At 44.3% G+C, this 27110-nt stretch overlaps 1 protein-coding gene across 1 annotated transcript in view; it reads left to right on the top strand.

Annotated features, from left to right (window-relative positions):
* The window catches only part of SENP7 (SUMO specific peptidase 7), a 231010-nt gene that overhangs the window by 126115 nt on the left and 77785 nt on the right, over window positions 1-27110 (top strand). The window contains exons 11-12 of the mRNA XM_030204142.1: window positions 4394-4576; window positions 11965-12212. Coding sequence (XP_030060002.1) covers window positions 4394-4576; window positions 11965-12212 — 431 coding nt within the window. The remainder of the gene's footprint in view (window positions 1-4393; window positions 4577-11964; window positions 12213-27110) is intronic.

Raw genomic sequence — 27110 nt, 5'->3', positions numbered from 1 at the left:
TCTATTTCATTTGGAGATGGAGGACAAGCCCAGGATCAAGGTGAGCCTGGAATGGAATGGTGTGCTATGCTCAGAAAGACAAGGAAGGCAGCCAGATATATGGCGTCTGGAATTAGAACCCAAACTAGAAGGTTAAATAACTATCAGAAATTTTTCTTCTAAGAATTTTGCCACTATAAATTAGCACATTCCATTCTCATCCTTAATCTGACAAGTCTGTATTCTTGATTTTATACCAGCAGATGGAGGCAAAGAACAAGTTGTTTGCTGCCATCACCCCATATAGGATACCATTCCAGTATTCTCTGTCTCCCTCAGGTGGCTAGTATGGAGCCATTGAGCTCTAAGATGTCTGGTTGGTTTGATCGGACAGAAAGGAGCAGAAAAAATAAAAAAACGAACAGAAGAAGAGAATGAGGCATCTGAGGCAACAAGCCTAAGGGCATTGCTTTATTCTCTTGGTCTGGGAGCAAAATCAGTGGTTTGGGCAATGCACACCCCTACGTTCGCCTCCCTCCCCAGTCTGCCTCCTTAGCTGGGGAGTATCCTCATTAAAGGAGTGCATTCAGCCTCCATAGGCCGAATACTAGGTTTTTTTTTTTTGCCAAAATTGAAAAAAAAAAAAAAAAGTACAATACAGCAAAATGAAAGACAACATGGAGCAACATGATGGCATTCCTTACAGGGAGAAGTACCAGTAAGGCGGTGAGTCATCTGTCTTCCTGGTTCCAGTGGCCGACACTCAGGCTGCTGAAAATGTGAGATCAGGTCTGCTGCAGCTGATGCTGTCCTCGGACTGTAAATGTTGCTGGGAGAGGTGAGATAGGGGCCAGACTGCAGCAGAACAGGTGTTGGCAGAATCACTTGTACAGAAAAGTACCATTGCAGAACAGATGGCTGCAGTGAGAATAGTGGCCATTTTGGTGCCATGGAACTTGCAAGTGAGTGTGCCTTTACTCTGCAGACCTATGGCAATAGTTCTGTACAAAGAGGATGTCCTTAATCACCCTTACCTGGATGACTGAGCGATTCGAGCAAGGACTGCAAAGGAGAGCTGGTTTTGAGCTGGATGGGGAATTTTGCGAAGAGTAAGTGGATTCTTAGACCCTAGACTATCTGGGCATGTTGTTTGATACAAAAAGAAGAAAATTATTCATGATGGTAGAGAGGATTAAAAAAAACTCAGCCTCAAATATTACTTTGCTCATATTGGTAACTGAAGAGTTTACCAAAGCCCTGAACACACTGAAGCCCTGAATATGGAGGAATAGTGATGTTACAACACAATCATGGTAGCGGATTTTGCTTTATCCTCTGAGGAAGCAGTTTTGGTGAAACAGAGACCAATGTCAGGACCAATGTTGAAGATAAGTGCTGCTTTGTTCTGTGTCTTGGTCTGTTAATGTTTGAACTGTATTATTGGGCAAAGTGGAGTTTTGTGCAAAGGTTTTATTAAAAGAAGGTATGGATATTATTGAACATATAAATAAAAAGGAACATATGAACATTATCTAACATTTTTTTTTTAAAAAGGGGAATTTTTGACCTATGATTAAAAGTTGGGTGTTTTATGCTATAATGCATTTTGCCCTATGGTGATGCAATAACCTTGCAAGCCAGATGAGGTCTTTTCTCCCTTGAACTTCAACAATGTTTATATATGTAAAATATATAATTAAGTATTTATGTTTACTGTGGTTGTGATTATCCACTGGTTTTGATGTTTTTGTTTTTTGCTCACAAATATATGTAACTAGCCGTTAAGCCCGTTAAAACGGGCGAGTATTGGTATGTTCTATTTTGATGTCTAACTCCCTCCCTCCCAGCTCCAAGGCCTCATTCCCTCCCCCCTCCCCTCCCCTCCCAGCTGCAAGGCCCCCCGCCCTCCCTCCCTGCCAGCTCCAAGGCCCCCCGCCCTCCCTCCCTGCCAGCTCCAAGGCCCCAGTCCCTCCCCCCTCTCCTCCCAGCTCCAAGGCCCCTCTACCCCCTCCCCTCCCAGTTCCAAGGCCCCATTCCCTCCCAGCTCCAAGGGCCCCCCTCCGTCCCTCCTTCCCAGCCAGCTTCAAGGCCTCCTCTGTCCATCCCTCCCAGCTCCAAGGCCCCCCTCCTTCTGACCTCCCATGTCCAGCATCCTCCCTCCTTCCCTGCCAGCTCCAAGGCCCTCTGTCCCTCCCTCCCAGCTCCAAGGCCCCTCCTCCCTCCCAGCTCCAAGGCTCCCCTCCGTCCATCCCTCCCAGCTCCAAGGCCCCCCTCCTTCTGAGACCTCCCATGTCCAGCATTTCTCCTGCCTTCCCCTCCCTCCCCCCCCCCCGAGGTCGCTGCTGCCGCCCCCCCTCCACCCGGGCCGGGCCCTCTCCTCTCCATTAAACGTACAGCGCCTCACCTCCGAAACCGCAGCAGGCAGATTGCCTCCCGTCGGCCTTCCTTCCCTGCCTGTGTCCCGCCCTCGTGTGACGTTGGCGAGGGCGGGACACAGGCAGGGAAGGAAGGCCGACGGGAGCTGATCTGCCTGCTGCATTTTCGGCGCTGTAAGTTCAATGGAGAAGAGAGGGCCCGGCCCAGGTGGAGGGGGGCCGGCGGCGACCCCGGGGGGGGGGGGGGAGGGGAGCGGTAGCGGCGACCTTGGGGGGGGGGGGAGCGGTAGCAACTTCGGTGGTTCCCTCCCCTTCCGTGTGATGCACTCCTTAGCGCAGTTTCCCTCTCTGTTTCGTCATCATGTCTTCACGCAGGGGCGGGACAGAGAGGGAAGTCTCTACGGCGCATTTGCAGGTGAGTCGGTCACTTACCATTTATATGTTTGATAGAATCGGCCCCAGCATTGATCCTTGAGGCACTCCACTACTTACCTTTCCTTCCTCTGAGTGAATTCCATTAACCCCACCACTCTCTATGTCTGTCTGTCAACCAGTTCCTATTCCAGTTCACCATTTTGGGTCCTAACTTCAGCCTGTCAAGTTTATTCAAGAGCCTCCTATGAGAAACCGTTTCAAAGGTTCCTCATAGGAATCTTGGTGGTTGAATCTGTGCTCAGATGAACCAGAAGTTCCAGGGACTTTGCCTCAGCTCCCCCAGGCAGAGAAGCCTGGACACTGAATTCATTTGGATGTAAAATGTACCAGGCTTCAGTGCACATCTCTTGTATCCAATCATACCAGCTCTACATGAGCCTTCACGTTCAATCCTTGGTGCGCAGTATGATTGACTTGGCAGACACACTGCCTCCAGAGCCGGCCGAGACTCTTCACTAGTTGGCCATAAAACAGAGATTGGTGGACACCGCTTGCCGTGGAGATAACCTTTTGGGGGAAAAGGTGAAAGAGGTCATGGACCTGATTAAAAACCACACTAGTACCATCAATACCCTTTCCTTGCAGACACCTTCTGTGTCTTCCTCTTCCAGGAGGTTTTCTGGCAAGTCAAAGTGAGGTCCCTACTACTTTCAAAGGTGCTGAATGCCTCAAGAGCTTCCCAATGATGTGAGGCTGGTCCATTCTTTTTTCCTCCATTGGGAGGACTGGTCCAAAATCACCAGTAGGTTCTGGATATTCTCCCGCCTTGTCACTCCTCTCTTTTTGCAGTCTCCGTGTTGAAAGGGAACCAAGGTGATCAAGGTTCAGGCCACTGTAGATTCCTTGCTGGCGCTCCGGGCCATTGTTCCAGGTCCCCAGGCCAAACAGAGACAAGGCAGATACTCATGTCTACTTCACTATCCCAAAGAAGGAAGTCACCTTTCGTCTGGTCTTAGATCTCGAAGGTCTAAACCACTGCCTCCAAGTGTCTCACTTTCACATGGAGACACTAAGAACAGTTATAGGCTTGGTTCAAGCGGGAGAATTTCTCACCACCCTCATTCTCAAGGAGGAATACTTGCATGTACCCATATGGTCGCTGCATTAGCCTGTTTAATATGTAAACATAAATCGTATAAATAAAACATCTCAAAAGAAAATTAAACAAGTGATCCATTGTTTTATCATTTGAAACACTAAAGCCCCAAGGCTGCATGTCCTTATGGGCAAAATACATAGGGCTTTTTCTCTCTGTTTATGTCCGCTGGTGGGCAGGAATCATCTATTTGTTCTGGACTGGTCTAGTGAAACTAAAGGAAAGAAAATTAGCAGCTAAGACCTAATTTCTCTCTTCTAGGAGTGAAGCTTTTTGCTTTGAGGCTATCTTGAATCGTTCTTGAATTTTATTTTTAATTTTCATTTCATTTCATTTACTTTTTTGGGGGTGGAGGGGGGAGGGTCATGCCTCTTGATTTTCTTCACTCTCATTTTTCAGATATTTTGTACCTCTTAAGCAATTCAAAATTGTTTCTTGTTTTCAAAACTAGTACTTCAAAAGCACAGAACTCTATTTACATGCCTTGTGTTCTGTATTTTTTTAATAGTGAATGATAGTGACAAGATATGTTTATTTCTGGATACATGTCATCTGAAAGGATATGGGCTGTGGACTGACGATTGTGACTCACCTTCTGGAAAACGTAATGGTTTCATTTTCCTTCGGCTAGCTGAAGATTATGCAGAGAATATCCGAACCCAACTAGGGAATCCTGATTCAAGTTGGCCATGTAAGTACAGTAAGATTCTTGTCTGTCTCTGAAGATTGAAAGGCAGGAGCAGTGTAACAGTCAGTGATCCTCTAAAGTATATTAAAAGCGCACACCCCTGTTTACTAAGCCACCCAGCAATGCCGACACAGCCCTTTCAAAGTGAATGGGCTGTGTAGGCATTACTACTACTACTATTTAGCATTTCTATAGCGCTACAAAGCGTACGCAGCGCTGCACAAACATAGAAGAAAGATAATCCCTGCTCAAAGAGCTTACAATCTAGTAGACAAAAAATAAAGCAAACGAATCAATTAATGTGTAGAGGAAAGAGGAGAGGAGGGTAGGTGGAGGCGAGTGTTACAAAGTGGTTACGAGTCAAAAGCAATGTTAAAGAGGTGGGCTTTCAATCTAGATTTAAAAATGGTCAAGGATGGGGCAAAATGTAGGGGCTCAGGAAGTCTATTCCAAGCATAGGGCGCAACAAGACAGAAGGAGCGAAGTCTGGAGTTGGCAGTAGCGGAGAAGGGAACAGATAAGAAGGATTTATCCAGGGAACGGAGTGCACTGGAAGGGGTGTAGGGAAGGACGAGTGTGGAAAGATACTGGGGAGCAGCAGAGTGAGTACATTTATAGGTTAGTAGAAGAAGTTTGAATAGGATGCGAAAACGGATAGGGAGCCAGTGAAGCGACTTGAGGAGAGGGGTAGTATGAGTAAAGCGACCCTGGCAGAAGACGAGACGGGCAGCAGAGTTTTGAACCGACTGGAGAGGGTAGAGGTGACTAAGTGGGAGGCCAGCAAGAAGCAGGTTGCAGTAGTCCAAACGAGAGGTGATGAGGGTTTTGGTAGAGTGCTCAGAAAGAAAGGGGCGGATTTTACGGATATTGTAAAGAAAGAAACGACAGGTCTTGGCGGTCTGCTGGATATGAGCAGAGAAGGAGAGAGAAAAGTCAAAGATAACCCCAAGGTTTCAAGCTGAGGAGACAGGGAGAATGAGAGAGCCATCAACAGAAATAGAAAACCGGGGGAGCGGGGAGGTGGGTTTGGGGGGGAAAATGAGAAGCTCGGTTTTGGTCATATTTAATTTCAGGTGGCGTTGAGACATCCAGACAGCAATGTCAGAAAAGCACGCTGAAACTTTGGTTTGGATGCAAGGTGAGATATCAGGGGTAGAAAGGTAGATTTGGGAGTCATCAGCATAGAGATGGTAGGAAAAGCCATGGGATGAGATTAATGAACCAAGGGAAGAAGTGTAGATAGAAAAGAGGAGAGGACCAAGAACAGAACCCTGAGGTACGCCGACAGGCAGAGGGATAGAAGTAGAAGAGGATCCACCAGAGTGAACACTAAAGGTGCGGAGGGAGAGGTAGGAAGAGAACCAGGAAAGGACAGAGCATTACCACACCGCCAGCCACTAGCACAACTTACTAAACAGGGAGGACAGTATCTTAGTGGCCATTGTGTTCACCATTTGTATGATGTAATGGAGAATGGTGGATAGTATTTAGTAGTTCATATTCTGCCTGTTTATGTATTACTAAAAGATAACACTGTAAACCATACAAAAGAAAAAATGTCCTATCTCCCCTCCCCCCCCCCCCCCCCCCCCAGCATTGGTCAGTGCCTTTTTTTTTAATGCTGGCCGCTGCTGGGTTTTTATGTCCACGTACTCTATGCTGGGCTATACCCAGTACTGGCATTGAATGTCTGGGTATAAAGTGGTCACTGGCACTGGATAACTATGTGGTTAATGCTAGGATGATAAAGTTAGGACAGTCTGTTTGAAAATCTATGGCCGGCCCTAGTGAGTGGAGGAGTAGCCTAATGGTTATTAAAGTGTGCTGAAATTACTTAGTGGTGGGAGGGAGGGGGGCACCATGTTGGGTTTGTTATAAAAGTTGAAGAGGAGTGTCTTCTTGTATAGAGTTCATATTTCAAACAAAAACATGGAAGAATGGTCTTTCTTATTTCTGTTGGTTGGACGGGTCAATCATTAAAGTTGCGCGTTTGTTAACTATATGTTGGATGTTTTTGCTGGACAAATGTGTATTGATTCCTCAATAAACTTCTTCTACAAATTAAAAAAAAAAGTGGGCTGAAAATCTGGAGAACCGAGTTCAATTCCCCCTGCATCTCCTTGTGACCTTGGGCAAATCACCTAACCCTCCATTGCCCCAGGTACAAAAACTTAGATTGTGAGCCCACTAGAGACAGAGAAAGTACCTGTATATAACATATGGAAACTGCTTTGGATGTACCACAGAAAGGCAGTATATCAAATTCATGACTCTTTACATCTGGGTTAGGAGCAGCTCCTACCTGGATAAGTGACACTGACTATTGACCCCATTGTTCTTAAAATGATATGTTTTCATTGTGTTTCCCTCTAAAGGTACAGTAACTGTGGATGAGCCTGCACATCAAAGAAACATATTTAAAAGTCAGCATATAGGGCAGTGGCTTGTATTAATGTGAAAGATAATAGGAGGCAGTTCTACAAAGTTAAGAAGAACGTGCTACATACATATGAACTATATATATATGAATCTTGCCTTTTTCTGCTGTCCCTATCAAATGGGGAAAAGCTTGCTTTTTTAGTTTTCTGGATTGTTCTCTGATAAAAAATAGTTCCCATAAAAATATACAATTATGTCCCACTGCTTGACTGTCTCATAAAAAGATGGCAAAAAAGCATTTTGAATGAGAAACATGCAGACTACTGAAAACTTTCTGAAGGAATCTATGGATAATTTACTGTGTTGTTGTGGAGTCTCCTATAGGTGTATATATAGAGCATTTAAGTAGTGTGCACAAAATATATAGCGCACATGATTTAATATGAAGAGTCCAAGAATATTTGGCCAATGTTTTAGGTCACTTTGATTACTTAACATATGGAGTATTGAAACTGTCTACATTGGGACAAAGTCCCTTTATATTTATAACCTGAGCCTTGCACAAGGTTTCAAAGCAAAAGCACATTTGTACTTTCACTTTGAAACTTGTTATGAGTATAAAATACCCTCAGACCTTTGTGTTATCTTTTTGTACATGTACTTTTTGTATTGAAAAGAATGTTTGTAGAGTTGAAAATTCAATCTATACATACTTATTTTCTTTGACAAGCAGGGGTTATGTACCACACAAATGGATGATATCATCCCATGGCTCCTGTGTGTCAGACGTGTGCTGTGCTGAAGCTCAGGAGAGTCCATCTCCTGGGGCTCCCTGATCCTGTGTGGAGGGGTCCTAAGCTGCCTTCCTGCCAAGACACCCCTCGTTCTTTTTGTATTTGACAGCCTCGTAAAATGTGTGGCAGTGCTGTCCTCAAAAAATAAAAAAAAGTCAAAGAAAAAGAAAGCATGCCTGGGAAAGCACCTTTTTTCTTCCTCACTAGGCTGCTGTAAGGAATCCAGAATCCTTCCGCCAAAAGGACCAAATTGAGGTACTGCTTTGAAGTGAGTGCTGGCATAGCAAAAGTTGCAGACCCTCTGGGCCTGCTCAAGGCACCATAGTACTTGCTAAATCAACTGGATATTTGTGGGGTGACTCTGGTAATAATGGCGATAGATACAACTGCTTCTTCTGTGCCCTGCAGCTACTTTAACCTCGAGTAAGGGTCAGAGAAAGATCTCGTACAGGAACAAACTACCAGTGCTCCTGCAGAACATTGTTCAACTTCTGCCTTTGCTAATTGAGCCACAGAGTCTAAAAAAGCTGTTAGCAAGCAACATGCTGAATTTAAAGAGAGTACCACTCCCTCAGACATCTTCAAAGTTTCTAAAGTCGCCTCATGAAGGAAAAGATAGACAATCCATTACCTGCCAAGGAACTGCTAGGACCTCATTAAAGCAGAGATCTGCTTAAGAAGCTCAGAGCAGCTCTATGCCTATTCTCACAGAAGAGCAATCTATCCCTGGGGTTGCTTGACAGTCATTAGAGACATGAAGCTCTCTCCTGCTCCAAAGGGTGCAAAACTTTATACAGCACACCTCTGTTCTGCTTCAGGCCATCTTTGATTTGTCAATGCCATCTCCCAGTGACAGCATGCATCAATTCCCTCAGGACTTGAAGTGCTGAGACCTTATTTTTGGATCCTGTCATCTCTGGCAATTTCTTGTCCTGTCCAGTTGCAGCTGGCACTCTTCAAAAAAGCTGTTTTATCTATAGCTTTCTCTTATGAGGTGGAGGCGCATCCTTCCAGTCTGTTAAAGCCATGAGAACTTGATGATGATGTGTAGATCCATTTTTACCAGAACCAATGCCTTAAGAGCAACCATGAACAGCAACAGAGCCATAAAATTAAACTGATGACTCTTCTTACCTGAGATTTCTGTAAAACTTAGCTAGTGCTTCATTTCCATCTCTCAGTCCATGAACATGCCAAGAGAAGCAGTTGTACTACTGGTATATCAAGGAAGCAGCCAGTTGCCACCACAACCATTAGGCCAAAGCCAGTTCTTAGCTTTTGATGGCATGCAGGTGTGGTAGAGGCTTCAGTTTTTCCAACAAGTGTGGTATGCCATAAGAGACCACTGGGTCTTCAAAATTTTGAATTGGGGTACAAACTCAGATTTGCATGGTTCCCACCACTGCCCTCTCCACATATAACCTCCCCAAAGTTTCCTTGTCAACATTTATAAGCCCTTGAAGCCAGATTGCATTCTCTCATGCAAGCCTGAGAAATCAGTAAAATGCCTGCTCTGGAGGAGGACAAGGGGTTGTATCCCTACCACTTCCTCATTCCTAAGAAAGCAGGAAGACTAAAACTGATACTAGATTTTAAGAGACCTAAATTTATATCTAAAGAAAGAACAGTACAAAATGAACTAATTTGTCTTCATGCTATACCTGGCCCCAAAGTATTGGCTGGTTTTACTAAAGTTGAAAGATGGCTGTGCTCATATTCCAATCCACCCTAACCATTTGATGTTTTTCACATTTATGTTCGGCAATCATCACTGCTGATACAGAGTGCTTCCCTTTGAACTTTATTCAGCACCCACACTCTTCACAAAAGCCTAGTGGTGGCTCAAGAACATTTGCAGAGGCAGGGCAGGGCAGGGCCTCTTCCTTTTTCTTATCTCAAACACATCCTTGATTCAGTTTGGACTGCTCAGCTGACTTACAAGTCTCAATGTACAATAATGGAATTCCTTCAGAATTTAGCCTTTCTAATAAACCTGAAAAAATCCTGCCTCATTCCCTTGCAAGTCTTTCAGTTCTTTGGCACCCATATAGTAAATCTGAAGGGCAAAGTATTCTTGTCTGCAAATCTCCAAAAAATTACTGACAGCTTTCTGTCATCAGTTGACGATTCTGTGGACAACTACTGCTTAGAGAGGCCTCCAAGCATTATGCCATATGGCAGCCTCAGTCCATGTATTACCCTCTAACTGAGACATTTTCAGTGGCATCTAAAATTCTGGTGGAACCAGCTGTGCCATGAATTGTGCAGTGCACAAAGTTCACATCACATCAAGCATGAAAAATGCATTCTTCTGGTGGCATATACCCACCAATCTACAGGAAGGCCTTGTCTTCCAACCACAGCCTCAACATATTATCCTAACAACAGATGTATTTGTATCGTGGTGTAGAGCCCACTTCCTTTACTTTTCAGTATAGGGTCTCTGGAGAAAACAGGAATAAAATGTTCACATCGATTTGTTAGAACATTGAGCAATATTCCATGAACTTTGCTCAATCTAGCAGCAGATTAGTTCACACACTGGCAAGCAGGTGGCCATGTTCTGCACGACCAACAAAGAGGTACAGGTTACTTGACACTCTGCAAAGAAGCAGTCAAGGTTATAACCTGGTGCTTTCTCTGAACATGGGCCTTGTGGAGGCCTACCTTCAAGGCGACCTCAGTCATTTAGCAGCAAACTCAGTTGAAAGCTGAACCCTCACAAATGGTTCCTCACAGCCTCTATGGTTCAAAAGATCTTAAATCAATGAGGTATTCCAGTCATAGATTTGTTTGCAACTTTTCAGAATCAAAGTGTAAGCCATGTTGGTCCAGAAGGCCAATCCAGACCATCTCATGTCTTTGCAGTTCTCCTCTAACTTACAGTGATATCCAGAAAATCCTGTAGAACTGAATGTAGAAGGTGACTCTCTTTTGGCCAAAGCAAGTTTGGTTCCCATGACTTCTTGCCTTAGCTCAAGATCACCCATTGCACCTGGGCACTTAGGCTGAAGTGTTAATACAACAAGATAGCCAATTGCTACATCCCAGTTTCAGGTCTTTAGTGGTGATGGCATGGATATTAAAAGACAAATAATTTCTAGTTTTCTTGTGTCCCAAGGTGTCTTGGATGTCTTTGCATCTAGAAAGCTTTTCACTAAAATGTTGTATTGGAAAATAGAAGTGTTTTCAACACTGGTTCACAGTGAACTCTCAGAATCCTTTTAAGTTTCCAGTTTCAAAGCTCCTTGACTACTTATTATATCTTTTTGTCTCTGGCTTGTGAACTCTTGGTACTTTTTTGCTTATCTGCTATTGCAGCCTATCACCCCCAGATAAATAGTAGTGAGATATTGGGGAAATCCTGAAAACCAGATTGGATTGCCTCCCTCGAGGACTGAGATTGCCCACCCCGACCTAGGCATTCTAATCTTCAAGTATATCCTCTCTTCTTGGATATTGGAATGCATTGACATTTGCTACCTCAAGGCTGTTGTACCACTTTCAGGCCACATCAGCATTTATGATCACTAGGCCAAACCACATTGCTATCTAACTTCAGCTCAATCCCTGTAACTTAGATACACAGAACTGCAACTTGTTGTTCCTGCATGCATATAGCAAGCATTATTGTTTGGAGTCCTCCTTGTGGATTGATAGCATGTTTTGGACAAACTATACTGCAGAATCTTTTTGCATAATTGCCTCACCACCATTCCTCCAAATTTCCCTTCCCAGGTTGCAAAGGTACTGTTCAACCCTCAGCTACATAATCACTATCTGTATGGTACATATCTCCTGCTTATTCACAGAAAATGGAATTGCTTACCTGTAATTGGGGGGGGGGGGGGGGGGGGAGGGGGTTCTCTGTAGACTGCAGGGGAATGTATTCACACAATCCTGTCTGCCATCCCTACTTGTGACTTTCAGCTGTATTAGCTCAAGATTCTCAGTTATAAGGCTACTTTGAAATGCACTTGTGTTATGGAGAAGGTACATACTTTTAACTGCATTGAAAGAGGGCCGTTTTCAGATGCTAGTTTGTCCAGGGTTTGAAAATTGTCCTCTTGAAGTCTAATTTTAAGCAATAATCCCTGCCATGTTTGATTATATTCACTACCCCCCAAAAAAGAAAAAAAATAGTGGAACATTACTGATTGATAATTGTTGTGTCCTGAACTTCATTTTAAAACCTATTTTTTTTTTTTGTTTTCACAGCTACTGTGTATGAACTTATTCTCCTTGAACTTGGCACAGTTCTCCCTACGCCAGAACTGCTCAAGTTTACTGAGTTGATGAGAGCAGTGAGCAAAAGGAACAGGGCACCCAAACTCTGTGACAGTCTCTCTTGGGAGCAGGTTTATCCTCTGTTTCTTGGCATCTCCCCTGAAAATTGGTCATTTTTGACCAAATTGCACACACTATCGCAAGAGCAACAGCAACAGCAACAGCAAAGCATATGTCAGGTAGTAAATGGCTACAGATAAATTCATTAGATCTAGTTCAGTTTAGAAAAGTATTTGCTGTGCTTCTCTCTTTTAATTCTGTTTATTTTGACATTTTGCTCTTTACTTCATATTCTTCTATGTCAGTTGCTATGATGCAGACTTGCTTCACCTGCCTTAATATTCATTAGGCTTATGATGATTTTGTAGACCTGAGACAGAGCAGTTAAACCAGGTAGTGTTAAGGAGTTTGTACTCTCGGTATGCTGTATGATTTTATGGGTATATGGAGAGTTTCAGTTTCCAGTGCTGTCAGTACCACTCCTCTTATAACTAATGAAATTTACCAGAAAAATGATATGTAGTAAACAATCTTGCTTTTTTTCTGACTTTGTCCAGATAAGAATGAAAGAATGGTGTAGAATAACTAGTTGCAGATCATGTTTTTGTCATGCTTGTGCCACTGACACTGACAGCCTTGCAAAATTCACGGGAAGGGAAATTTTCTAAAGCCATTTACGTGGGTAAAATGGTTTTATGAAAATTGCCCACTCTGTATATGAGAATGAGTTTACCCTCATTTTTGGAGAAGCATTACTGAAACAGGCATTGGCATAGTTTGGGAGGGGAGATGACATGGAGAGGAATGGCATTTCATCCCACAAATTCTGTACATGCTAGCGCTGAATTGGCTTCCTTTCTCCTCACTCTAATGTGACCTCACTATTCCTTGCCCTCCTAAAATAAGCTGGTAAAGTACACCTATGTAAGAATAGGTGTGCTGTAGAAGACAACAGTGCACATGGTTTTGCATTTTCAAAAAAAGTACTTTCATTGTTTTGGTAAAAAAGGTACTCACAGATAAAGCAGGTGCAAATGTCTTCACGAACTTTTTTGTTGAGCAGTTTTCAAATGGAAAGTGTGCTCATACTTTCCTTTTCAGAAATAGTGCATAAGTTGTAGGAAAATGTGCCAGCAGACTTTACAGCTGTCCACACAATTTTGAAAGATGGTCTATATAGGACCCAGATGTACTAAGCATTTTTACTGTAGGCACAAGCTGGGGGAAAGCCTTTGAAGCATCTAGCCCTATTTCTGTTTTGTTTCATATGCCTGTTAAGAGCAGACTTCTTGAGAGGAAATTGATTATACCTGTATTTAATCAAAAGCAATATAAAACCAAGCTATTTGTTTTTAAATGAAATATGTACGGTTTCCTTATGTGCCCCTGCCGGCATAATGGAGATGAGGGAAAAAAATGCTCAGAGTTGACTTCATTCTTTTTATCAGGGACTGCTGCTATTTTCATTTCCTCCAGCAGACAATGCAGACATGTGGGATGGCATAGCAGGAGTAAGGCAGTCCTGGAAGGCTTTAGGCCAAGATTCCTGATAGAACATAGACCAAGTCTGGGGGACGTTCAGGGCAACAGTCCTTTGGGGCTGATTCTCCTTTCTTCTTGAAGTGTCTGAGTTTCCACACCAATAGTTCCAGTATCAGGTAGTCTTCAGTAACTTTTCACCTTTGGTAGGTCTGAGAACAGGAGTTACTGACAGCACACACTCTCTATTCTTGGAGGTAACAGGGTGGAACTGTAGTTTACTTTAAAAAAATATAGATATATATCTCTGTTTATCTATCTATATGTATATATGTGTGTGTGTGTGTGTGTATATATATATATATATATATATATATATATATATACACACACACTAGTAAATAACGCCCGTTTCTGACACAAATGAAATGGGCGCTAGCAAGATTTTCCTGGGAGTGTGTATGTTTGAGAGAGTGTGTGTGAGAGTGACTGTGTGAGAGAGAGAGAGAGTGAATGTGCGAGTGTATGTGTGTGACAGAGAGAGAGAGTGAGTAAGGGTGTGAGTGCGTATGTGAGACAGTGACTGTGAGAGAGAGTGTGTTTCACACAGATACACTGTGTGTGAGAGAGAGTGTGTGTGTGTGAGACAGAGTGTGAGAGAGTATGTGTGCAATACGCAGACTCTCTGTGAGTCCGAGAGTGTATGAGAGCGAGTGTGTGAGACCGAGAGTGTATGTGAGACCAACTGTGTGACACATAGAGTGAATGTGATACAGTGTGAGACATTGTGTGAGAGAGAGAAAGACACTGTGAGAGAGTGTGTGTGACAGAGAGACTGTATGTGTGACAGAGATACCTCCCCCCTCCCTCTGTGGTCTCAGGACCCCCCTCCCCCCCATGGTCTCAGGACTCCCTGCCTCTCCCCCCCTCTGTGTTGTGCGAGAGTGTGTGTGTGACTGAGAGTGAGACTGTGTGCAAGTGTGTGTATGAGAGAGTCTGTGATTGTCCTCTCTCCCCTGCCCTCCTCCAGCCATGCAGCGATTCTCCTCTCTCCCCTGGCCCCCCCTCCAGCCAGCCAGTGATTCTCATCTCCCCTGCCCCCCCTCCAGCCACCCAGCGATTCTGCTCTCTCCCCTGCCCCCCTTCAGCCACCCAGCGATTCTGCTCTCTCCCCTGCCCCCCCTCCAGCCACCCTGCGATTCTCCTGTATCCCCTGCCCTCCCTCGAGCCATGCAGCAATTCTCCTCTCTCCCCTGCCCCCCTTCCAGCCACCCAGCGATTCTGCTCTCTCCCCTGCCCCTCCTTCAGCCACTCAGCGATTCTGCTTTCTTCCCCTGCCCCCCCTGCAGCCACCCAGCGATTCTGCTGTCTCCCCTCCCCCCCCCCTGCAGCCACCCAGCGAATCTGTTCTCTTCTCTGCCCCCCCTGCAGCCACCCAGCGATTCTGCTCTATCCCCTGCCCCCCCCCCCCCCGCAGCCACCCAGCGGTGTTCTTCATACCTTTGACAAACTTTAAGCACCTTCAACGTTCTGAAGCTGACTCCGTGGCTTCCTTGAAGGTTTCGTTGGTTCGTTATGGTGTTTTACCCGCCCTCGACGTCATCACGTTTAGACGCGAGGGCGGGGCAGAGAGACATGGACAGAGAGCAATCTACATCGTTACGAACCCACGAACCCTTGAGTGAAGCCACGGAGTCAGCTTCAGAATGTTGGAGGTGCCTTTTATTATAGTAGATATATATATATATTTTTTTTTTTATTTCAGGCTTGCACTGTAGCCTCTTCCCAGACTGCCTCCTCTCTCCTGTTCTCCTGTGGTGCTTTGTGGAGTAGTCACATTCCCCATTATGTCCCTCCACCTCTGTTATGTCCGCAGTTAAGTCTTGGCAACTCAGAATTTCAGTCAGTGCTTGCCATGTGCTGGCAGGCAAATGCCAGGTGAACTGGTGCAATCTGCAGAAAGTTGGCTTCCAGCCAAAAGTGAGCTGGATTGGTTCCCCAGATTTTGCCTTGGACCCTGCAGTGGAAAGCAGCACTGTGGGGTAGATGAAATAGGGCCTTGACAGTGCTCACATTTTGTCAAGATCAGTGGCCATTTTACAGCAACTTTGCACCAGCATAAATAAGGCTACTGAGAGCTACCAGGAGGTCATACTCTGGAAAATAAGGTTTGCCAGCAGATTTGTCCTGAGCAGCCTCCTCACTGAGGCATTAACTGCTTTTGAGGAGACAGCATCCCTTTGTTCCCTGAACCAGTTGTTTCTTTCTCCTCTTCCCAGCGAGCTCCCTAGACTGGCCCAGCCAGTGGAGTGCTCAAGCACCAGGAATGTTATCAAGACCAGCGTGGGCTTCCTTTCATGCAGGGACATGGATTAGGGCAGAGAATGACTGCATGAGGAACTTGAAGGTGCTGCTCAAGCAGCATTGTCTTGGAATAATGATGGTGGTTATTATTATTTTCATTCTGAGACTGCAGTAATCTTCATTCATAACCAGACTAATTTTTTTTAAATTATTTTATTGATAATATAACAATATACAAACATAGCAAGATAATATCAGATATCATCAACCTGTGTCTATTCTATAGTCCCACTCCCTCCCTCCCTCCCTCAGTCAGTGGTGTTGATTCCCATTCTTGAGATTGTTCATATGCTGACCAGATGTTCGTGAAAGTTCTCATGGTGCCTTTCCTCTTGGCGGTCAATTTCGACATCTGGTATAGAAAGTCTACCTTATGAGTAATCATTTGCAATGTAGGTGTTTTTGCTTGCTTCCAGGCTCGAGCTAAGGCTATCTTGGCCGCTGCAAAATATTGAGTAGCCAATCTGTGTTGTCCACTGGAGAATGAACGGGGCCGGAAATGGAGGAGGCAGTGTTCTGCCCTCTTTGGGTATGATTGGAGCAGCACTGTGTTTACCAACTTCACCACTTCCTCCCAAAACAATTCTACTTTCGGACATGTCCACCAAATATGGTAAAATGTGCCCTGAAGGCCACATCCCCGCCAACATAGTCCCGAGGTTCCCGGATATATCTTTTGCAATTTGTCTGGGGTATAATACCATCAGTATAGTAATTTATGCCCATTTTCATTGATAGATTGTGCTGGGGATGCTTTGAGTAGGTATTTATAACTGCTCATCCATGTTGTTCTAGGGTGAGCGAATTGCAACACCCCCTCCCATCTCTTATGATAGTTAGCTTGAGGGTCTGTCCTACCCAATAATGCAAGATATATCGGGGATATACTACCTCTGCCCCCTCCCATGCGCATTGCAAGTTCAAGGGTTGTTTCTTCTAAATCTTAACTCATCTTGCGCTCGTCTTCTAATAAAGTTACGTAAACAGCAATAGTAAACAAGGTCGGTCTCCGTTAATCCATATTCTTCCTGAAGTTCCTTAAAACTAATCATACTTCCCTCTGACCATACTTGCCCTAGTGTATATAGGCCTGCTTTAGCCCAAGTGTCAAATATCTTTTCTGATCTCCACAGTGGGAAACCCTCCGCCCACCTTATCGCTGTTCTTCGATAGTATTTCCTTTCCGGGAACATGCGTCTTCTAATTTGTAGCCATGTTTGGAGGGGATGCTTTAGACTAATAGGTAATCTTTGTATTATATGTGTCAGCTCTCCCCCTGGTATCCACAATATATCCTCTATCGCGTACCTGCCTATCCATGCTCTGTCCCAGTGCATCCATTTCTTTATTGCCCATGGGGCCCACTCTGCCAATATTCTTAATTGTGCTGCTTGATAATACAAGTAAAAATTGGGTACTCCCATGCCCCCTCGGTCAAGTGTTTGATACATCATAGCTCTACGAACATGTGGCGGTCGCTTCCTCCATATGTATCTAAACATCTTCCTATTTAGCTGTGAGAAAAAGGAAGTAGGAATCGGTATAGGCAGCGCTAGAAATAAGTATAGTAATTTGGGGAGCAACATCATCTTGATAGCATTGATACGCCCTTTCCAAGATATGTTGAGGCCTTCTCATCTATCTAATTCTTGAAAGAGTTCATCTATCTTCAAGGGAAAGTTAGCCTGGAATAGATCTGCTGTATTGGGGGTGATCTGTATTCCTAAGTATTTGATAGATTTTTGTGCCCAGGCGAATGGAAATGCATCTCGCAGTCTCGGTATCTCTTCATTCGGTACTGTTATGTTTAATAGGGTAGATTTGGTTAGATTGGGTTTAAACCCAGATACTGCTCCATAATATGTCACATGGTCTATTGCTTTTTGTACTGATATTGCAGGTTGCGCGAGGGTGAGTAGCATATCATCAGCAAAGAGTAGAAGTTTCTGCTCTTTTCGCCCTCTTACTATACCCCCCACTTCCTCATCCCTTCTCAATATACACGCTAACGGCTCTACAGATAAAGCAAAAAGAAGTGGGGAGAGGGCACACCCCTGCCTAATGCCGCGTCTAAGCGGAAATGTAGCTGTATATGATCCATTTATTTTTAATACTGCTTTCGGGTCTTTATATAGAAGTTGTAACCACTGCAGGTATCGTCCCGTTATTCCCGCCTGCCGCAGCACCGCAAAAAGGTATGTCCAATCGACGCGGTCAAACGCCTTTTCTGCATCAATAGAGAGCAGTACTGCGGTATTTTTTCGTCCCGTGTATATTGAATAGTATGAATGAGGCTTCGGATATTGTCAAAGGTTTGTCGCCCTATGATAAAACCAGTCTGGTCTTCATGAACCAGGCTTGGGAGCTGCTTTTGTAACCTATGGGCCAGTATTTTTGTAAAGAGTTTATAATCTACAATGAGCAAAGATATCGGGCGATATGAGCTACATTGTTGGGGATCTTTGCCTGGCTTTAAGAGCAATGTAATTGCTGCTAGCTTCCACATTTGTGGTATCTCTTGAGCCTCTTCCAGTTCATTAAATAGCCTCTCTAAAATTGGAGTCAGGTGTTTTGCGAATATTGTATAAAATTTTATAGTGTACCCATCAGGGCCGGGTGCTTTGCCATGTGCACTGTACTTAATCGCCCACTTAATTTTGTCCGATGTTATAGGGGCCGATAGAGTTTCACTCTCCACTCCTCTCAATTGGGGGATGCCACTATCTCGCAGATATTGTTCCACAATTGCTGGCTCTAATGTGGGTTCTTTCTCGTATAGCGAGGTGTAGTATTCTATGAAGGTTTTTTGTATCTGTTCTAGGTGTGTGATGTGTTTTCCACTTGCATCTCGTATCCCCCCTATATGGTTTCATTGGGTTTGTTTTTTAAGCTTATTGGCCAGTAGCCTACCCGCTTTCTCCCCAAACTCGAAATATTCTTGTTGGGTTTGTTGTAATTGCGCAGCTAGGCTTTCTAGTTGGAGCTCATTAAGTGCTAATCTCAATTGGTGTAGCTTCTCTGCCTCGTTAGTGTCAGCAGGCTGTGCTTTATGTTTCTGATCTGTTTGTCTGAGTTCCTTTCTAATATTGTCTTCCTGTTCCGTTAGAGTTTTTAGTATATGGGCTCGCAATGCTATAAGATGCCCTCTGGTCACTGCTTTTAGGCCTTCCCACAAAGTGCTCATCTTGACTTCGCCCATATCATTGAATTTGAGGTATTCAACAATATGTTGTTCTATCTCCCGTATATTCTTCTCATCATATAGCAAAGTGTCGTCTAGTCGCCAGTATCTCGTGCCTACAAAATGAGCCCCCAGTGTAAGTGTCAGCACAACCGGAGAGTGGTCAGACCATGTGCGGGGTTCTATGCTGGTACCCTGTGTCTTACTCGCTATGTTAACATCTCCTAACCAGCCATCTATTCTAGAATATGACTTATATTTGGGGGAGTAATATGTATAGTCCTTCTCATTACCATGCTTCTCTTGCCATATGTCTATCAGTCCCCAGCGGGCCATTAGCTTTTTCAATAATTTCCTATCTGCTTTGGCGTATGTTGCTGATCCTGTGGAGTTATCCACAGGGGGATGTATGGTGACATTAAAATCCCCTCCCATTAATAAGTGGCCCTGTTGGTATTGTTGTAAGATCCGTTCTATCTGCTCCAAAAAAGGGCCCTGTCCCTGATTAGGGGAATACACATTAAGTATAGTGTAAATGCTATTGTATACAGAAACCACCATCAACAGGTATCTACCTTCTTTATCACTTATAGTTTTCAAAACTTGCCATGGACGAGACGCCGCAAGCGCTATCAAGACCCCTCGCTTTTTGGGCATGACAGCGCAGGAGGAAAACTTAATGATAGAGTATCGTCCATGGCTCACTAGTTTCTCATAACATTTTTTCAAATGAGTTTCTTGCAATAGAACTATATCGGCCTGCAAGAGTATCATATCTTTGAACATTAGTTTTCGTTTTGTAGGTGAATTAAGCCCTCTTACATTCAGTGTAACACCTTTCAATTCTTTATCAACCATAAACAGAAAAAATTTCAACTATATAGCCACCACTGGCATCCCTCTCCCAGATCCCTACTTCCCACCCCCTCCCCTCATCCCCAAAACCCATGTATGACATATCTTTCCCCTTGGGTGAGACATGCCAAGGAGGTAAGTGAATGCGATCCCGAGATATTACCAGCCTGGTGCTGTTGCAAGTTGTTCAGTCAAATAACGGTACAGTCCCCTTCGATGATGTTTGTCTTAGCTCTTTGCGAGGTCCACTATTTATAATCCATCAGCGTTGGTTGGGCCCTGTATGGCCCGACTGCTGCCTTCTCAGCCTTCCTCGACCCTGCGAGGCACGCTGCCATCTTGCTTTGGTGCTGCTCTGTGAGGCGGCCGTTGGGTGGCTTGAGTGCGTGGATTCCGCCATTGCTCCGTGGTCCAGGTGTTCTTGGGTCTCTTCCAGCGATGTAATTCTGCATTGTTTGCTGGCTTTATAAAATAGCAGGGCGAAAGGATGTTGCCATTTATACTTTATACCCTCTGCTCGCAACTGTGTAGTGAGTGGCTGTAGTTCTCGTCTGCGCTTAAGCGTAGTTGCCGAGATATCTTGAAATATTTCAAGCGGATTGGTGTTCCATGTGATCGGGCCATTCGCCTGTGCTTTATGCATGAGTTTTTCCTTAACTTTATAGTCAGAGAAACAGGCCACAATATCTTTGGGCACATTGGCCCGTCGCGGACCCAGCGCCCGATGCGCTCTTTCAATCTGTATATCTTCAGGTGTAGTGACTTGCTCCGGCGTGGTCAGGAGCTGGGCTGCTAGGTCTTTCACTACCTGTTCACAATCATTATGTTCTGGTAGTTCCGGGAGCCCCCATATTCTAATGTTGGATCTCCGACTCCGATTTTCTAAATCTTCCACCTTATCAGTTAGAAAGCGTAGGTTCGTGCGCTGTTCCTGCATAGTAGCCTCGATGGTATTTAGGGATTCAGCGTGCTCTTTCAGTCCGACTTCCACCTCATTAACTCTGTTCCCTAATTCTGTGATTTCTCCTCGGAGTTCTGCTCCGAGTTGTGCAAAATCTTTGCGCATCTCTTTCATTTCCATTTTAATATCCTGGAACCAGGTTTTAAGCTGCTCCCATTTATCGGGTAGCAGCTCACTGTCTCCGTGTTCCCCTCGCTCTTGTTGGGGCGACGGCGAGCGTGTCCACGTGGCGTTTTCATTCGCGCCTGAGTTCTCGGCCTGCATTGTGGTTTTGGCCTTGCGCTGTCGATACGCAAACGTAGTTAAGTCTGCCGATTTAGTTTTAATGCTCGACATCTCCAGTATTGCTGGTCTTTCGCCACTCTGTTCTGCAAGTTGGGGCTGTTTAAAGAAGCTGAATGTAGCTATATGCTTTGTTTTTCAGGCTAGGTGTCGGGAGCTCCGCTATTAGACCTCCATAACGGAGCATGACGTCACTTCCTCCCCCCATAACCAGACTAATTTGTCCTAAAAAGCCACTCTGGGAAACTTCACCTGTTAGAGAGAGGAAGACAGCCAATTCTGCAGGCTGTTCATGTAATTGATCTGTTATCTGGGAGGGAGGAGAAAGGAGAGCACAGGCGCTGAGATGTCCAAGAGGTTGCCTGATAAAATAATAAGAACTCAGTAGAGAACTAGAGCATGCAGGCTCTGCCTTGATTGAGGGTAGATTTGTAGCCCCTATGGATACATTCTGAATCGGCTATCAAAGGGAAAGAGGGAAGTAAAGAGCCTGACATGCTTGACTGACTCTTATCATCCCTCCAGAGCAGTCCAGATGCATGGGTTTATACTGTCTATTTCTGGGTGTAGACAGAGAACAAATGGTTTGATGACATCCCCTATATAGGGACTTAAGCAGTCCTCCAACATAACAGTATTTCTCTGTCTCCAGCAGATGGTAGATAGACAACTGCACAAGGGCCGTGGTATGAAGGTCTCATCAGACTGAAGGTAGCTCCTTTGCCATACCTGGAGTCCAGGGGAATTGTGGTTCAGTGCCAAATGCTTCCCCATTCTCTCTTACAGCATGTACGGTCTTGATTGAGAAGAGGAGGGTATTCAAGTAAAATCATCCTGCTATATTCTTTTTCTTTTTTTTTTAACTTGAAATTTTGTATTAAATTCAGAGCAAAATCATATAAACTATATAAACTGCTGTAAGTACAACACTTCCCAAGACTCTGAGAAATTATTGTATAACCCCATACCCAAGTCCCCCTCCCCCACTCCCCTATGGCGTGAAGCTAACAGCCAAATGAATCTCAAGAATAGCTCACAGGGCCTAGTACCATTCTTAAGATAATAGTAAAAACCAAAGGTAGTGCTTATATTGAGTCCAAATATTGTTGTAGAGATTCACTCCAATCTGAGAAGTACTGGAAAGTGTGCTTCTGGTAACTGTAAGCTTCTCCATCAGTACCACAAAGTGCAGTTTTATATGCCAGGCTCCAATGGTTGGCGTGGTGAGGGGATTTCCATTCCTTAGCAATAGTGCATCTAGCTGCCAGAAGAAAAATCATCAAAATCTTTTACTGGTGCTCATTTGAGGTGCCCACCCCATCAATAAACAAAAGTCCTGGAGCAGGATTCACATGGGTCCCCGCAATGGCCTTAGCAATACGCACCACCCTCTGCTAAATGGCATGAATATAACAGGTTAAGATCACCACATATGTAAGTACGACCCCCTCTCCCCGCACCCCCTCCAGCACTGCAGTGGTATTTTTCTGTCAAATTTATGGAGTCTCTCCAGTGTAAAGTAGCAGTGGTATTTTTCTGTCAAATTTATGGAGTCTCTCCAGTGTAAAGTACCATCTCATAAGTACCTTGTAATTACATTCCCTTAAAGCCGCAGAGATATTGCTCTTGGATGCTCTTGGTATAATCTCTGACCAGCGGCGTAGATCGTACTCACAATGCAAGTCCGCCTCAAAGTGGAGCATATATGGGAGTTTAACAAGTTCGTGCCCCCTGAGAAGCTGATACATTGCAGATATGAGACCCTTAGCCTGAGTGTGTGTCTCCCAAAGATGCTCTTAAAGGGTCCTCTCAGGAGACTATCCCTACATTGTAAATAAAAATAGAAATCAGACTTACAGAGTCAATTCTTCTTCTGAAGGGACTCATAGATGACAAAAACACGACCTTGGAACAGTTGGAAAAGCTGAAGAAGCTCCTTCCCCTCCAAAGATCAACCATCCCAGCACGTCCTTCTGAAACATCTGGAAATAGGGCCATCAGAAGTGCCAGGGGCAAGATTAAAGAGTGTGGCTGCTGATACTGCCTCACAGAGTTCCATATGTGGAAAATATGTTATATATATGAATTGACACTATAAGGCTGAGCGCTTCCCCTCAAGGGCATCCAGAGCAATTCCAACAGCTGGCCTTGCATAGTGTAATGTTCTATCTGCACATAAGGTTTCTGTATTATATTCCTCCTCCAGTCCCAAACATATCTAAGTTGGGGCACCAAATAGTAGCTGCATAGGTCTGGCATACCCCCTTCACCAGCTGTACCCTCTTACCTCCCACTGTAGAACCATGGAGAATAGTTTGCCAAAAGCAAAACGTAGATTTAGAAAGTGAGAGTGGAAGTGCCTGGAACAAATACAAGAATCTATCTAGGCAGAATGTTCATTTTAACAATAGCCAAATGTCCCAACATAGAAAAAGAACCCATAGCCCACTCCCTTAAATTCTCCTGTGAATTTTAAGTAGGGGAGTATAATTCAAATCATTCAAGTGGAGAGATCACTAGATATCTTAACGCCCATTTAAAGGGGAAGTTGTCCTTAGTACGCACCAGCTTCTTGTCAGTAATATTAATATTTAAGTGCCTTTGTCTTATTGTGGTTGGCTTAACTCCAGAGACACCCCCGTATGATTTCATTTCCTTCAGTAGGATTGGGAAGGACGTATGAAGCTTAGATCCTGATAGAATAACATCGTCATCAAACAGTGAGATTTTTGTGTTTGTGCACCCACCATCACCCCCCCCCCCCCCCAATATCAACCACTTACCGAATCCTCTGGGCAAAGGGCTTCATCACCAGAGCAAACAAAATGGGTGACAGCGGGCATCCCTGCCGAGTCCTCCCTCCACAACTCAAAGCAATCCGTGTATGTCCTATTGATCTTAATATGCACAGCTGGTTTCGTGTAAAGAGAGTGCAGGCAATCAGTGAGTGTGGGACCCACCCCCACCTTCTGAAGCACAACAAACATGAACTCCCAATGGACGCGATCAAACATCTTTTCGGCATCAACCGCTATGAGCATAGATGGAATCCACTTCCTCTGTGCTATCCAGATTAAATGGAGCACTCCCTTAATGTTACCTATAGTCTGCTGCCCTGGAATAAATCCAACTCGATCAGAGTTAACCAGCTGTGGCATCTGAAGAGCCAGTCGATTTTGCTAAGAGCTTAGCCAGTATCTTTTAAGTCTACATTAATCAACAAGATTGGCCTATAGGACCCACACAAGTAGTGTCACGTCAAGGCTTACAGAGAATAGTAATGCCCGCTGTGTTTATAGCTGGAGATAGTCCCGGGCCTATGGACATGAAGTTGAGCACCCATGTCAGGATGGCCACCAGTTGAAACCTGAAGATCTTATAGAAAGCATTGCTGAACCTGTCCAAGCCCAGGAATTTCCCCTGGGGCAACACTTTAATAACCTGCAAAATTCTTTACCTGTAATTGGAGCATCCAATTGGACCTTGATATCCTCAGATTGTGTAGGCAACTGAATCCCCGGGAGATACTCTGCAATACTCTGAGATGTGATAGAGGGATCAGCAGCATGTAACTATGTATAAAATTCAAGAAATCTGGCATGAATGTCCTGTTCCTTAATAAAGAGTTACTACTACTACTGCTCATCATTTCTATAGCGCTACTAGACGTACGCAGCGCTGTACACCTGAACATGAAGAGACAGTCCCTGCTCAACAGAGCTTACAATCTAATTAGGACAGACAAACAGGACAAACAAGAGATAAGGGAAAGGGAAATGGGACTTGATATACTGCCTTTCTGAGGTTTTTGCAACTACATTCAAAGCGGTTTACATATATTCAGGTACCAGGGGCAATGGAGGGTCAAGCGACCTGCCCAAAGTCAGAAGGAGCTGCAGTGGGAATCGAACTCAGTTCCCCAGGATCAAAGTCCACTGCACCAACCACTAGGCCACTCCTCCACTCCACTCACAAGTGAGGATGATAAAATAAGGGTTCTGAACAATTGAATAAGGGTTAGGAGTTAAAATCAGCATCAAAAAGGCGGACTTTTAGCTTAGATTTGAAGACGGCCAGAGATAGAGCTTGATGTACCGGCTCAGGAAGTCTATTAAAAGAGCCAGAAGTGTACCTGCTTTTGACACAGCTTTGCTCTCCCAATATTATACACTGAAGCATCATTGAACATGGATAAGATGGGGTTGCTTCTGGGTAGCAAGAATATTTTGTTTTAGGAAGATGGGGACAGAAATGGCACTTGCTGTAAGAGTGTGAAAACTCCAACAGAAAATGTGGTGAAAACCTGAGTTCTTTAAGAAATCCCACAATAAACAGCTAAAGAAAATCAAAATGCACTGGTCTGCAAGACAGAAGAGAGAAGCAATATGGTAGAATAAATCACATTTCTGGCACATGCCAGAGTACAAAACGGCAGTTTTACTCATGAAGAAGCTAAATCAGAAAAAGTCATTAAAAGTTGGAAGGATGGAGGCTCAGGAAAAAAAAAATGAATCCTGCGCTACTGAGAAGGTGAGCCATTCCTAATATCCTAAGGATAGATAGTAATAAGAACAAAGCATGGTAAAGAATGGAGACTGAGTAAGCTCTGCTACACAACATGGCCAACTGTCAGCAAATTTACTTTGGTATTTCAAATTTTTGTTATGCTAGCATCCAGTTGCTTCTTTTGAAGCCTTCAGGCTAGTAATCGCCCAGCCTTGTTGCCATGTTCGTAAAAAGATTGCTTAAGCAACCTTAGCTGAAATTCTATCCTCTCTATCTGCAGAGAGTGCAGTCCCCCCCTCACCCGATTGATCTTGATCTGAAGAGAGAGCAAAGGTATACAAATATATGAATGCTTCAACTAGGTAAGTCTGTGGTGCAAAGTATGTTCCTGAGCCTACTATTCCCTTTTTATTCCTGGCCCCCCATTTAATAAAGACTACATGTAGAACCGCCTTAAGGCTCTCCCATAATGTAATCTCAGTGACCTCTCCTATATTGTTTACCCTCAAAAATTGCTGCAGCTCTATGATAACATCCTGCTGTACTTTAGAATCCCATAACAGGGGCCTTTGTAGTGGGAGCCACTAGAAAATGAGCATCAAAGTGGCGTTTGGTTGGACCAAGAAATGTTCTCAATGCTAACTCGGAACGATTTTATTGAACCAATATCTATCCCCCCACATCAAGTCAATCCTAGAATAGCTATCATGAGCCTGAGAGTAGAAAGTGTAAGACCTAGATTTAGGATTCAGCGTTCTCCATAAGTCAGAGATTTTCAATTCTTTGGTCAGCTTAGAAAATTCTTTACATGAGCCAGAATGCAAGAGCTGACTAGCAGGGTGTCTGTCCAGTCTGAAATTAGGAGCAAAGTTAAAATCTCCAGCCATAAGAATATGGCCAGTAGCATGCACTAAGATAGTCTCTCTTTGCACCCTCCAATAAGCATTAGAATTATCACTAGGTCCGTAGATGGTAATCAGAGTTATGGCTTCCCCATGTAATGTCCCATTAAGGAATAAAAATCTACCCTCCTCACCCCAGTGGAAATTGTCAGGTACTTTTTCACGGAGAGAGTGGTAGATACTTGGAATGCCCTCCTGCGGGAGGTGGTGGAGATGAAAACGGTAGCGGAATTCAAGCATGCGTGGGATGAACATAAAGGAATCCTGTTCAGAAGGAATGGATCCTCAGAAGCTTAGCCGAGATTGGGAGGCGGGGCTGGTGTTTGGGAGGCGGGGCTAGTGCTGGGCAAGACTTCTACGGTCTGTGCCCTGAAAATGGCAGATACAAATCAAGGTAAGGTATACACAAAAAGTAGCACATATGAGTTTATCTTGTTGGGCAGACTAGATGGACCGTGCAGGTCTTTTTCTGCCGTCATCTACTATGTTACTATGTCTACTTGAAAGGCTGTGTTGCTGTAACAGTAGGGCAACTCCCCACCTTTTC

Source organism: Microcaecilia unicolor, chromosome 5 (assembly GCF_901765095.1).
Source record: "Microcaecilia unicolor chromosome 5, aMicUni1.1, whole genome shotgun sequence".
Lineage (NCBI taxonomy): Eukaryota > Metazoa > Chordata > Amphibia > Gymnophiona > Siphonopidae > Microcaecilia > Microcaecilia unicolor.
This window is presented reverse-complemented; position numbering and strand designations above follow the sequence as displayed.